Source organism: Coenobita brevimanus, chromosome 29, assembly GCF_032717465.1.
Source record: "Coenobita brevimanus isolate Jiangsu-jjx chromosome 29, ASM3271746v2, whole genome shotgun sequence".
NCBI lineage: Eukaryota > Metazoa > Arthropoda > Malacostraca > Decapoda > Coenobitidae > Coenobita > Coenobita brevimanus.
This window is the reverse complement of record NC_136982.1, coordinates 39,304,684-39,319,238: the sequence shown is the minus strand read 5'-3', so window position 1 is coordinate 39,319,238 and position 14,555 is coordinate 39,304,684. Positions and strand designations below refer to the sequence as shown.

General features: G+C 41.6%; 1 protein-coding gene across 1 annotated transcript in view; it reads left to right on the top strand.

Annotated features, from left to right (window-relative positions):
* Positions 1–14,555, top strand: part of LOC145395055 (uncharacterized) — a 262,494-nt gene that overhangs the window by 42,272 nt on the left and 205,667 nt on the right. Inside the window, exons 5-6 of the mRNA XM_080268807.1 lie at positions 1,523–1,646; positions 11,547–11,638. Coding sequence (XP_080124933.1) covers positions 1,523–1,646; positions 11,547–11,638 — 216 coding nt within the window. The remainder of the gene's footprint in view (positions 1–1,522; positions 1,647–11,546; positions 11,639–14,555) is intronic.

Here is a 14,555-nt window from a genome sequence, read left to right as displayed (position 1 = left end):
TTGTAGGGGTCTCGTTCCTTTTATGGAATCCTAAGACGGCTCTTTTCACCACACGTTTGTCGGTTGTTTAAATTAGTGACAGTTGCAGAGTGCTTCTTTGTTGGTGAGGAGAATACAGGCTGTTCATGTGACTTGTGTGTAATGCAAGCTTGATTGAAGGAAGAGGAGATTCGTTTGACCGTTACTTCGCTCACGTTGGTGGCTTTTGCTGTTCAGGCAACAGCTTTTGAGGGATCAATTATAGGTCCTTTGTTTGCCTTCTCTTCTAAAAAATACTTATTTACACTGTAAATAAGTTCTTTTTCTCAACTGTGGAGCAGACGAGGGTGAGTAGCGGGGGTAGGAGCTTCCATCTTGGGTGGCGGCCAGAGAGGAAGTGACCTATGGATTGACGCCTGACCCACCCTCACTGACTCACCCTACATGCGTGATGGCGTTGGAAAGCAACGTTGCCAAGTGTTGTGGTTTTTATAAAAAGTTATTGTTATTATTAAAAACAACAGACATTTCTTACACTAAATAGCCTTATTAGAGATTTTATATATATATATATATGAGTATGTTTAAGTACTTCGGTAGTGCCATGAGTAAGGATGGAGATTTGGAGGGTGAAGTGCTGGAAAAGGTACAGCAGGGAAGAAAGGTTGCTGGTTCCTTGAAAGCAGTGATAAGAAACAGGGAAGTGAGCATGGAAGTGAAAAAGTTACTACATGACAGTATTGTGATACCAACTCTAACGTATGGAAGTGAAGCTTGGACGTTGTTGGAAGGACACAAGTCAAGAGTGAGAGCAGTGGAAGTAAGTTATTTAAGAGGAGCATGTGGAGTCACATGGAGAGACAGGCTGACAAATGAGGATATAAAGGAGCGTTGTGGTGTGGATGTGGATGTGATAGGAAGCGTTATGAGGAACACACTGAGGTGGTTTGGCCATGTGGAGAGGATGGAGAGTGAGAGACTGACGAAGAGAGTGTATGTGAGTGAGGTGGAGGGGGGAAGAGGGAGGGGGAGGCCGAGGATGAGATGGAGGGATGGGGTGGAGAGGTATATGAGAGAGGGGGGTGTGAGTTGGGAGCAGGGCAGTGAAATGGTGGGGGACAGGGTGATGTGGAGGCGATTTGTTTGTGGCCACCCCAAACGGGATTGAGGCATCTGGCAATATATATATGTATATATTCTGTAAATAAATTTCGTTTAGAAGTAGTAAATACAGTAGCTGACATGAGACAGAGAGGTGTCTGTTGGTACAGATTTGGCAGCGCCACGGGTCGGGGAATTCCTATGAGGGACAGTGCCCAAACAATCTTGATATTTTAGAAAGACCATAGTTATAGACTAAGCTTGAATAGTTTTTTAATATAACAGGTGTTATTAGCTCAGCGGACTCTATGTAGGTTGTGTTCAAACTTAGAAATTGTCCAGGTTGGTATACAGGAAAGACGAGATTTTTAATTTTTTAATATATTGTTACAATAACCCCTTAAACCAAACAATCAGAAATGCTGTTGCATCTGTCTTACAGAGTTTGGGAGTCATACTCTATGTGTTGGTGTGTGGGTACCTGCCTTTTGATGCCAAAACCTTACATACCCTAAGATCCATCGTGGTAGCTGGGAAAGTTAGAATACCATTTTTCATGTCCTCAGGTGAGTATCACTCTACACCTTCAAAATTAAAGGACTGCTGTATTGGCACTATAATGTTATCTGTAGCAAAGCACTAGTGACTTGTAATAAGGATTAAAAAATTATTGAGCTTTCTTTTTCTCCTTGTGTCCCCCCCTGTGGCGGGGGGTACACAACCTGGCCGCATTATGGGGTGGTACTACTACTCTGCGGCCAGGTTGTGTTAGGAAGAATACTGCCACCGTATTCCCTGCGTGTCGTAAAAGGCGACTAAAAGGGGCGGGGTGAGGGGACTAGGGACCCCCTCCTCTGTTTTTTAGTTCCTAAAAAGAGACAGGCCAGAGAAAGGGATGGGGGATGGAGTTATCCCCGTACCCTGAAGATTGGGTCTATGAATGTGCGTGGATGTAGTACGATTGAGGCTAAAAGGAAGGAGATTGGGAGAATGTTTGTGAGAAGAAAGTTGGATGTGTTAGCTTTGAGTGAAACGAAGATGAAAGGGAAGGGGGAATCTATGTTTGGAAGTGTGAATGGAAGATTGTCAGGTGTTGATAGAGGAAGGGCAAGAGAAGGTGTGGCCTTGTTAGTGAGTCCGGAAGTACAGCAGTGTGTGATTGAATGGAAGGAGGTGTCATCGAGACTGATGTGGGTGAAAGCGAAATTTGAACGTGAGTTGTGGGTGTTTGTGAGTGCATATGGGCCTGGTAGTGAAAGGGATGAACAAGAGAGGGAGTCTTTCTGGAATGATGTTGATGAGTGTCTGCAGAGTTTTGGAGCGAATGTGAATGTGGTAATGATGGGAGATCTGAATGCTAGAGTGGGAAATGTAGCAGTTGAAGGCGTAGTTGGTATGCATGGTGTGCCTGGAAGAAATGAAAATGGGGAACGAATGATAGCGATGTGTGTTGAGCGAGAGATGGTGATTGGGAATACGCTGTTTGAGAAGAAAGATATTTATAAGTATACATGGGTGAGACAGGAGGGTGGAAGGGTTGTTGATAGAGCTTTGATGGACTATGTGGTTGTGTCTAGGAATGTAATAGGAAGATTGTTGGATGTGAGAGTTCTAAGAGGGGAGGGTGGAAGTATGTCTGACCACTACCTGGTGGAGGGAAAGTTAAGAGTAGGTAAGAGATGGGTGAGAGCTAGGAGGGTTAGGTGTGGCAGGGAGGTTTTGAAAGTGAGTCAGTTGGATAAAAGAGAGAAAAAGATAGAGTATCAGGAGAAATTGAAAGATGAGTGGAGCGCAGTGAAAGATCGGGAAAATGGCAGCGTGGAGGAGGAATGGCAGTTGTTTAAGAGTGCTGTGGTGGGGCATGCAGAAGAGGTGTGTGGTGTGAGACGTGTGGGTGGTGGTGTAAGAAAAGGAAGTGAATGGTGGTGCTAGGAAGTAAGTATGGCTGTGGCCGAGAAGAGACGTGCATATGAAGTGTGGCTGCAGAGGAAGGATGAGATGTCATATGAAAGGTATAAGGAAAAGAGGAATAGAGTGAGAAGGGCTGTGCGTGATGCTAAAGTGACAGCAGATGAGAGGTGGGGTAGGCGGCTGACAGAGAATTTTCAACAGAATAAGAAAATGTTTTGGAAAGAGGTGAAAAGGGTGCGAAAGGGAGAGTCTGGGAAGGAAGAACGAGTAAAAGCAGAGGATGGAAGGATGTTAATTGAGATGGATGCAGTAAGGAAGAGATGGGCAGAGTATTTTGAAAGATTATTAAATGTAGAGGAGGAAAGGGTGGCTGAGATTGTGGCGGATGGAAGGGTGCAAGGAATAAATGTGTTGGGAGAGTTGAATGATTCTTTGATCACGAAGGAGGAAGTGGAGAAGGCAGTAAAGGAGATGAAAACAGGGAAAGCTGCAGGTATGGATGGGTGTGCTGTGGAATGCCTGAAGGGTGGTGGAGTGACTATTGTTGACTGGTTAGTAAGATTGTTGAATGTGTGCTTTGAGAAAGGTATGGTGCCAATTGACTGGGCAAGTGCTTGTGTGGTCCCGTTGTATAAAGGCAAGGGTGATAAGTATGAATGTACTAGCTTTAGGGGTATAAGTCTGTTGAGTGTTGTAGGTAAGGTGTATGGTAGAGTGTTAATTATGAGAGTTAGAGAGGGTACAGAGGGAGTGATTAGTGATGAGCAGTGTGGCTTTAGGAGAGGGAGAGGATGCGTTGATCAGGTGTTTGCTGTGAGACAAGTGTGTGAAAAGTATTTAGCGAAAGGCAAGGATGTGTTTTGGGCATTTATGGATTTAGAGAAAGCGTATGATAGAATTGATAGGGAGGCTTTGTGGACTGTTTTAAGATTGTATGGACTTGATGGTAGGTTACTAAAAGGGGTGAAAAGTTTTTATGTAAATAGTAGAGCATGTGTAAGAGTGGGAAATGCTGTGAGTGATTGGTTTCCCGTGAGAGTGGGGCTGCGACAGGGATGTGTGATGTCACCTTGGTTGTTTAATATTTACATGGATGGTGTTGTAAGGGAGGTGAATGCAAGAGTTTTAGGTGGTCTGAGTCTGGTAAATGTTGATGGTGGAGATTGGAATCTGAAGCAGCTGCTGTTTGCAGATGATACTGCACTGGTGACTGATTCAGAGGAGAGATTGAGACAGTTGGTAGAGGAGTTTGGAAGGGTGTGTGAAAGGAGGAATTTGAAAGTAAATGAGAATAAGAGTAAAGTGATGAAGTGTACGAGGTTGATAGATGGTAGGGGGATGAATATAGTTTTGAATGGTGAGTTGCTTGAGGAGGTAGATTGTTTTAAATATCTAGGGTCACATGTTGCTGTGGATGGAAGAATAGATGCAGAAGTGAAGTTTAGAATAAATGAAGTAGGAAAGGTGCTGGGAGGAATGAAAAAAGTGTTTAAATGTCGTTCGCTTAGAATGGATGTAAAGAGAAGGCTGTATGAGGGTGTTGTGGTACCGACTGCATTATATGGGGCTGAAACATGGAATATGGGTGTAGCAGAGAGGAAAAGTTTGAATGTAATGGAGATGAGGTGTCTGAGGAGTATGTGTGGAGTGACGCGTATGGATCGGGTGCGAAATGATGAAGTGCGAAGGAGAACTGGAGTTGTTCAGGAGATGGCTGGTAGAGTTGAGCAGAGGGTGTTGCGATGGTTTGGGCATATGGAGAGAATGGATAATGAGCAATTGGTGAAAAAGATAACTAGATCTGATGTGAGAGGTGTAAGGCTGAGAGGAAGACCACGAATAGGATGGATGGACAGTGTGAAGAGAGCGCTGGATGCGAGAGGGATGTCTGTCGAGCAAGGAAGAGTGGCTGTGCGTGACAGAAATAAATGGAGAGAAATTGTGAATAAATAAGTGATGACGCAGCCCTGAGGGGATATTCTCCCGCATTTGGTCTGATCAGCTAGTCAGGTCAGGTGCGGGTAAGGGGATGGGTATGTTATGATGTGGCAGGGGTAAACCAGCTCTGCTGTCGGGCCCTGCTGCGGATGTCACTGATTGCATTGCGCAGTTGACCCTTGTGCGGTGTGGTGCGGTGAGGATCTGTCCGTTCTCCCCTTTGGGGCTAAGATGTGAATGAATGTGTTTAAATGGATGAGTAAATGGAGAGTGTGTCGTCCTGTCTCGGCTACCTCCCTTTCCTTGGGGGAAGCAGCCTAGGTATATAGATAGATAAACATATGTTCATTGAATGTTTTAGTCTTTGGTCTCTGCAGATGTGCATTGATACTGTTGCATTTACTTCTAACTAATGTTAATATAGTACCCTACTGACTCAGTGTATTATCATCCTTCAGATTTTCTGCCCATAGACATGTCTCGTGTTGGTTGTCATTTATTATTGAATGTAGTGTTGCCTTATGGTCTCTACATTGAGTGACAAGCCAAATGGTTTCCTGTTGCCAGGAAACCATTTACTACGGTGGGTGGTAACCATACAACTGGGGATTTTGGCCGGGTATGAGAAGTGTGAATGAGGAGAGTGAGAGATTGGAAGTAGCAAATGTGTTCAAGGGTGCAAGATATGCCATAATGGCATTGTGTGGAACAGAGATGAAAAGGTATGAAGTGAAGGAGTGGGAGGGTGTAAAATGTGTAAGGTTAGGCATGAATGGGCAAGGAAGGTGCAAGGCGGGAGTTGCTCTGTTGATGAATGAAATGTGGCAGAGTGGAATGAGAGACTATGAATGTGTTAACTCGAAATACTGTATATGTGTGTCAGGTTCAAGTTTGAGTAGGTGAAAGTGGCAGTGATTGTAGCATATGCACTGTGTGATGACAGGAGTGAGACAGAGAGAGACAGGTTTGGGGATGAGTTGGATGAAGTAGTAGGAGAAATGCCTAGGAGTTTTATTATAAAGTGTTTGTAATTAGCAACATGAATGGGAAAGTAGGCACTGGTTTGTGAATGATATAATGGGAAGCGATGGAAGGACATGTGTTAGGAAAGGAGGTTGTGCATTTGTAATTCTTATTTCAAACACAAAGATGCCGATAAATATTCATGGTATAGAGGGAATGGAGATCATGTTGCAAGGAGCCTGATTGATTACATGCTCGAAGAGAAATCGATGCTGGGAAGTGTTGCTGATACGAGGGCCATGAGAGGACGATGTGCAGGTCTGTCAAATCATATGATTGTGGTATGCAAGATCAAGCTGAGAGAAGCGAGGTGGACCAAGAGAGAAAGGAGCAGTCAAGGAGAAAGACTGAAAGTCGAGAAGCTGAGGATCAAAGAAATGGCATGTGAATACAGGGCCAAAGTAGAGGAGGAGGTAGAATCAGTGAATTGGAATGAAATGAATCTGGATGGTGAATGGAATGCACATAGAGATTGCTTAGTTAGAAATGCTAAAGTGGTGTGTGGTGTGGCATGAGTAACAACAAAGAAGAAAGGTACAGCAAGATGGGATGAAGAGAGCAGTGTAGGAAAAGAGGAAGAAGTGGCTAGAGTGGATACAGGACAGGGGTTCAGTTGAAATAAGAACTGAATATATTCAGAGCAAGAAGCACTTAAAGAGACTAGTGAAGAGGAAAAAGGAAGAGGTAAATAATAATTAAGGAAGAGAAATGAATGCAAATTGTTCTGAAAATAGGAAGCTATTCTGGAAAGAGGTGGAAAAATGTAGAAGTGACAGTGGAAAGATATGTGAAAATGTGAAGGATGTAAGTGGTAGATTATTAACCCATGGGGTTAAGATGGAAAGAATATTTTGAAAGTCTGATGAATGGGAATGGAGAGAGCAAAGTGTCTGTTAACATGATTGGTTTTGGGGGTGTACAGAGAAGGAATGCAGTGCCAGGAAACGTGACACTCGCAGAAGTGAAGAACACTTGTAAAGCGGCTAAAAAAAGGGAAAGGAGCTGCGGTTGATGAGGTGTATGCAGAGATGATTAAGTGTACTGGAGAGAGCGGAATGAAGTGCTTGTTGGAGATATGTAAGAAGGCATAGACAAGTGAAACTGTGCCAGTAGAGTGGAAGAAGGCAGTCATTGTACCCTTGTACAAAAATAAAGGTGAGTGAAGTGAGTGCAAGAATTATCATGGCATAAGTCTATTGAGCGTTGTAGGGAAGGTATATGGATGAATTATTATATAGGGGGAGAGATAGTAGTAGAATGGATGTGGAAGATGTGCAGATTGGCCTGGGAGGAAGGTAGAGTCCCGGAGGATTGGAAGTCAGGTATAATTATTCTCCTGTACAAAGGAAAAGGGGAAAAAGAAGTATGTGGTAATCATAGGGGCATTGCCTTCTTAGTGTAATAGGAAAAGTATATGGTAGGATACTTATTGGCAGAGTTAGGGAAATAACAGAAGAATTAGTTGGAGAGGAACAGGGAGGTTTTAGGAAGGGATGAGGTTGTGTAGATCATATATTCATTCTTAGATCTTTAGTGGAAGAGTTTCTAGAGAAGGGAAAGTAGTTGTATCTGGTCATCATGGATATGGAGAAAGCATATGACAGGGTGGATAGACAAGGTTTGTGTAAAGTATTAAGAACAAATGGAGTAAATGGGAAGTTTTGAATACCATGAAGAGTATGTATGAGGGTGCTAAGGCTACAGTGCGTGTGAACAGTGAACGGAGTGAATTTTTTATTTGAAGGTTGGATTGAAACAAGGATATGTCATGTCTCCATGGTTGCTCAATCTGTGTAAGGATTGGGTAATAAGTGAGATACAAGTTAGGGCAGTGGATGTTGGAGCAGTCCTAATGAGAGAGGGCAGTGTTTGGAAACTCCCTGTACTGTTGTTTGCAGATGATACTGTGTTTGTTAAGTGACGACGAAAGGGAGCTGCAAGGCTGAGAGTTTGGGTGAGTGTGTAATAAACAGGATCTAAAGGTGAATGTAGGGAAGAGGAGAGTTATGGTCTTCGAGAGAAGTAAAGTCAGTGAATGTACAGTGAGATTGGATGAGGAGGAAATGGAAAATGTAAGTGCATTTAAATACATGGGTAGTGTGATGTGTAAGGATGGAAGTTTAGAAGGTGAAGTGCTTGAAAGGGTACAACAAGGTAGAAAGGTTGCTGGTTCCTTGGAGGCAGTGATAAGAAACAGGGAAGTGAGCATGGAAATGTTAAAAGTTACTACATGACAGTATTGTGATACCAACTGTAATGTATGAAAGTGAAGCTTGGACCTTGTTAGGGGAACAGAAGTCAAGAGTGAGAGCAGTGGAATTGAGTTATTTGAGAGAAGCAAGTGGAGTCACATGGAGAGAGTAGAGACAGAGTGACAAATGAGGAAGTGAAGGAGCACTGTGGTGTGGATGTGGATGTGACAGGAAGCATTAGGAGAAACACACTGAAGTGGTTTGGCCATGTGGAGAGGATGGAGAGTGAGAGACTGACAAGGAGAGTGTATGTGAGTGAGGTGGAAGGGGGGGGGAGGGAGGGGGAGGCTGAGGATGAGATGGAGGGATGGAGTGGAGAGGTATATGAGAAAGGGGGATGTGAACTGGGAGCTGGACAGTGAAATGGTGGAGGAGAGGGCAACATGGAAGCAATTTGTTTGTGGCCACCCCTTCCTGGATTAAGGCATCTGGCAGTAGATAGATAGATAGATTATAGAGAAAGTAAGAGAGATATCAGACATCCTAGTGAATAATGAATGGGGTGGCTTTAGGAGTGGTAGAGGATGTGTGGATCAAATATTTGCAGTAAGACAGACAGTGGAAAAGGGATGTGAGAAGGAGTATGAAGTGTTTATGGCATTAATGAGTCTGGAAAAAGTATACAACAAAGTTGATAGAGAAGGATTGTGGAAGGTTTTGCGCATGTACAGTGTAGATGGTAAGCCGTCTAGAGTTCATATGATGGTAGTGAAGCATGTGTAAGGGTAAATGGGCATCTAAGTGAATGGTTCTTGATCAGTGTGGGCATGCAATATGGTTGTGTGATGTCCCTGTGGTTGTTCAGTCTTTATATGGATGAGGTGATGATGGATGTAAAAACATGAGTAATGTAGAGAGGAATGGCATTGGTAATGAATGGTGATGGATGGAATATCTCAGATTTGTTGTATGCTGATGATGCAATGCTGTTTGCTACAGGACAAGAGCTTGGTAGACTGGGGCAGAGTTTTGTAGATGTCTGTGAGCATTGTGCCTTGAGAGTAAATGTAGAAAAGAGTAAATTGATGGTTATTGAGAGAGAGGGGAATTTCCAGTGTGATGTTACAGTGAATGGAGAGAGACTGGAGTTGGCGAGAGAGTTCAATTACTTGGGTACAGTGATAGAAAGAGAGGAAAATATGCAAAAGAAGTGGAAGGTAGAGTGACACAAGGAAGGAAAGTAGCTGGTGCTATGAAGACCTTGATAAGAAATAGAGCCTTGAGTGTTGCAGCTGTGCAAGGCTTTCATGAAGGAGTATTAGTGCCAACTTTAACATATGGATGTGTGAGTGGTGTGGCATGAAAATGAAAAGAGTAAGAGCAGTGGAGATGGGACTACTGGGGAATGTATGTGGAGTACAGAGAGTGGATAGGCTATGAAATAATGTCATTCCTGAAAGATGCAGATTGAGGAAGTCTGTGTACACCAGAATTGGAGAGAATATACTAAGATGGTATGGTCATGTAAAGAGAGAACGGATGACAATAGAGTGGTGAAAAAGGGACATATGAGCGAATTTGAAGGAAGGAGGAGGCAAGATAGGCCAAGAAGAAGATGGAGGGATATTGTGGATGATTGTGTGAGGAAGAGAGGTATGGAAGTTGGTGAGACTTAGGGACTGACAGGAGATCAAGCTGCCTGGATGAATTTTGTGTAGAGAAGCGCATAACCAGGGATTTGGCACCCCTTTTTAACGTTACAGCGTTTGGATTGGCTCGATCAGATAGGTATATGTGAAGCTACAGAACGTTGTGAAATTTTGGAGGGCCTATTTGATGGAGCCAGGATTTTGAGGGCTTGAATAATGACTGAGTGGAAGCGTGGCCCATTGAATTGGCAAACTTTGGCTGTCTAGACATTGCTACTGTTCACCGTGCCCTAGGGTGGTAAAGGCGGTCTGGATGATGATGATGATGCATTATGATTGTTGTAAACATTCATATAAAGGTAATATGCATTTGTTTTGTGTGATGATCTGGCGACTGGAAAGAGACTCAATTAGGCGAAAGCATTTGAGTACCGTTATACATTGATAAAAACAAGAAGTAAATTATAAAGGAAGTGAAGATTCAGAAAGTTCAAGAAGAGAAGTGGTAAGTGTTATGCATTAGTACATCTCAGTTTGAAATGGAGGACTAGGCGCATGAAGGTGTGTAAGTGTGTTAGTCCCCATATTAACCCTCTTGGGGTTTTCACATATATTTTTCATGTATGAACTATTTCTTCAGTTGGGGACTGCCCGAAACTTTTAATATAAGTGCATTCTGGCATTTAGCTCATACAATTACATAATGTATGTTGTCATTTTATACCTGATGTCTTCTGTTTTATTGAACTGAAAGGGTTAGATACAGCCTCCAAGAGTTAAATGATATTACATCATTCAGCCTGATATTGCCCTAATATGAATTCAGGGCCCCAGGGCTAGGCTCCATACTACAGACATTTAAGAGAAAAGTGACCAGTTGCTCACCCCTTAGTGCCTTTACATGGTCAGTAAGCCCCTACCACTCCTTGGAACCAAACCCTTATGGGCCACATCCTGTCATTGCACTTTAACATTCTAGATCACCTAAAAACTGCATGAGTGCAACTAGGTTCTTGGCCTACAGCAGTACACAGCATGAATACCCACCTTTGATCTCCCTGCATACATCAGAGAACTCTCACGTAAAGGGGAACCTACCAAGGGTACATGTGAAGTACATTCATACTCATTTGGTTTTATTACACCAGGTGATGCAACACAATAGTGTTTTGTATGTGGAAGGATGGGTAGGACCATGTAAGGAGGAAGGAAGGACTGAGGGAGGGTATGAAATGTAATATAAGTGAGACACACAAACTGCTAAAGTGCCTTGAGAATTGCCAAGTCCCTGAACTCACAGAGGATTAATGTATGGATGTGAGAGTTGATACTGCATGTATTTCAGAGGCTGTGAGTTAGAGCAGTGGAAATGTGACTTGATATATGTATGTAGGTTGTTTACAGTACAGTAGATGAGTAAACAGGATACTGTATATCTATCTGTTATCAATGCCTAAATTTCTCTATCTTTCTCTCTCTCTCATTCGTACCAGTATAACTTTTATACTTTTACATTTCAGTTTGACTGAAGACAGAAATCATATATTTGTGGATAACAACCCAGATTCAAGATTTTACTTGTTTTCTTTAGTGCCTTCTAACACCATTAGTAGTCATATCATGCACATTAAGCTGTTGACACCTTTTGTAGTAATATGTACATTATGCTGTTGTCAACTTTAGTAATCATGGCATGCAGATTATGCTTCCTTGGTCTGTGGACAGTATTTAATCAGCTCTAAATTTTTTCCAGATTGTGATAATCTGATAAGGAAGATGCTTCAGGTTGATCCTGAAAAGAGAATAAGTATAGAAAGGATAATGCAGCATAGGTGGATCAATGTGGTAAGTGCCATGGTCAAGTGTATACTGTTTATGCAAAATATTAATGTCTGTTTTATCTCTTATAATTAAGCTTGCTAAATGACAGTAGATAGTTAAAAATGGTAAATGACATGAACAAAAGCATTGTGAAAAATGTATCATGAAGGGTTTGTGTGTTGGAAATGTTATCATAGTGAGTTTTAATTGAAGGTACAGTACTTAAACTTTTATGTTTAGATGTCAAATATTATTCCAGGTTGTGGTTGCTGAACCAGAATTGATTGTTTATTCATTAGATAATTTCAGTTGCAGAGACATTAGGAAAAAACGAGGCATATGGTTTTGTGCAAGTTTCATTTGCAGTTTGGCTAGTTTGAAAGTTGCACCAAAATACTGTTTGGATGCCAGTTTGTGAAATATTTTAACCAACTGTAGTTGCATAAAATTTATCAGCTTCAGTTATACTAAATCCTTTTTACAAAAGTCCATTTGTCTATTAATTGGTCAGTATAATGTTTAGAATACGTGTATAACCCTGAATTGTTATATTATTATAAAAGCTACTAAAAATGTTCAGTAGATAGTTATGGTATGACCTCTTATTAATATGAGGTATTCAAACAAATCACAGAATATCCAGTTCATTCTGTGTCATACAGGCAAAGTCATTAGTTAGCATTAGCTTCGGAAAAACAATACATTAAACTCTCTGTATAGCTAGCAACATAACTGGGGGGAATAGTGGGTTGCAAGTCCAAAAATTCTTGATCAATAGTCATCTTAATTTACGAACTCTGGTTTGCTTTATACCTATTATTGTTTTTTAGATATACAGTATTACAGTGCTGTTCTTATGCAGGTGTCTTACTGAACTTTTACGTGGGTTAGTTGTAACTTTAAATGAGTTGAAGAGTTGAGAGGAAGGATGGGACTGGAGTGTATTGGTGCTGTGATGAGGAGGGGTAGATTGAGGTGGTTTGAGCATGTGGAGAGGATGGAGGTTGAGAGTTCGAAGTGGTAAGTGGGAAGTATGAACATTGGGGGTAGGGTTGCGAGATGCAGACCGAAAAAGACCTGGGATGAGGTAATAGTGTGTGACTGCATGGATAAGGGACTGAATAGGGAGGCTGCCTGAGATCAAGCAGCGTAGAGAGTTGCCATTAGGTGACCAAGGCCAATGTGTGTAAACATGTTGAAGCCATTATAAACGATATGATACATTAGTGCAATACAGTAATCCCGCATATTTCGCGGTAGTTACGTTCTTGTAACCCCCGCGAAAAGTCAATTCCGCGAATACTCTATTAACAATTGAAAACTTGCACTTGTGTCCACCATGCTGCCCATCACACAGTCCATGTCCTTACTGATTGCGAGACAATTCGCCGTCAGACAATTCCCCGTCAAAACATGGACGATTCCCCTTCAGAACAATTCGCACCCTGGACGATTCCCCGCCATTCTATAAATATACTAATCAATACTTTCATCAATATACTTATTATTAATTAATCAATACTTTAATAACTATATTTCAGGGGGATCCAGCAAAGTCTATGTTCAGTAGCGTAGGTTCTGGATATTATTTATTAGTTGCACCTTTAGTCAATAATTAACTTGTTTCATCCTCGCTGTAGTCGCCTTTGAATTATATTCTAGCGTCACCCATAGCTATCTTCATTAATGAAGGCGAATTGTTTTGTGTTTGTTGTGACTGCGAATTGTCCCGAAACCTCCATACTCATCCCGAAATACCTTCTTACAAGATTGAAAGCACATACTCCATTATGAAGGAAAAACGTAAACACCGTACTGTAATACACAATTATCTACACATTTATTAACAAAACAGTACAAAATAAAAAGATGCATTAACTGGTGATAGCAAACACTTGCACGGTCGTTTCTTAGCTTGTCCAGTAACACAATTTTCTCTGCTAAGGTCATAACTTGATCGTTTTGTCACTTTGGAGTTCTTACTAATTGTATTATTAGCCTTTGGTGAGGCTGGCTTACGTCCTGGGGCCATGTGGAAAGCAAGTGGGAGGCAAGAGGCTCATATCATAGTGTGGTTACAACCACAACAGCCACTTAAGGCAGTCAGGCGTGGACTGAAGAATGCGGGGCAGAGAGCAGTGTTGCCATATCCAAACAACGAAATTATGCTAGGGCAATGAAAAAATTATGCTAGATTGAGCATATTTGTTCCAAGTAAAAAATGAATTATGCTAACTTGAAGCTAAATGATAAAATTCTATACATATTCGTGCAACATATTAATTATGTATTGTTTACTATGAAAATATTAAAATGAACCTACATACAGTAAGAGGATAAATATCGGTATCTACCCATACTGCTTTTTCCCACGAAACTTACGTTTTTCTGATGGATTTTGATGTGAATCGTTCGATTTTGAGCATCATTTCCATCGGAAATAACAAGATTTTGAGATATGACCCCCCCCCCCATCCCCTTGAAATAATGAGGGATCTTTGGGGAATCAGGGGTTATAGGGAGGGGGGGAAACACAGAAAATGGTCATTTCCGACTGAAATGAAGCTGAAAATTGAATGAATCATACCAAAACCCATCGGAAAAACCTAGGTTTCATGGGTAAAGTACAAAGCTCAAACTTATCCTAACCTAACCGAACCTAACCTGAAACCTAACCTAACCTAACCTAACCTAATCCAACCCAACCAAGCCCAAACTGAAAGTAACCAACTATTCAAACATCTTCTTACCTTATTCGTCTCTCTCTCTCTCTCTCTCTCTCTCTCTCTCTGATTTGTAGCTTTTATAAAATTATTCTAAAAATATTCCATTCCATTCTAAATTATGCTAGAATGATTCTAAAACTTCTAATATGCTAAAAAATATTCCAGACTCGAAAATTTGATCAAAATTATGCTAAAAGAATAAAATTATGCTAGAT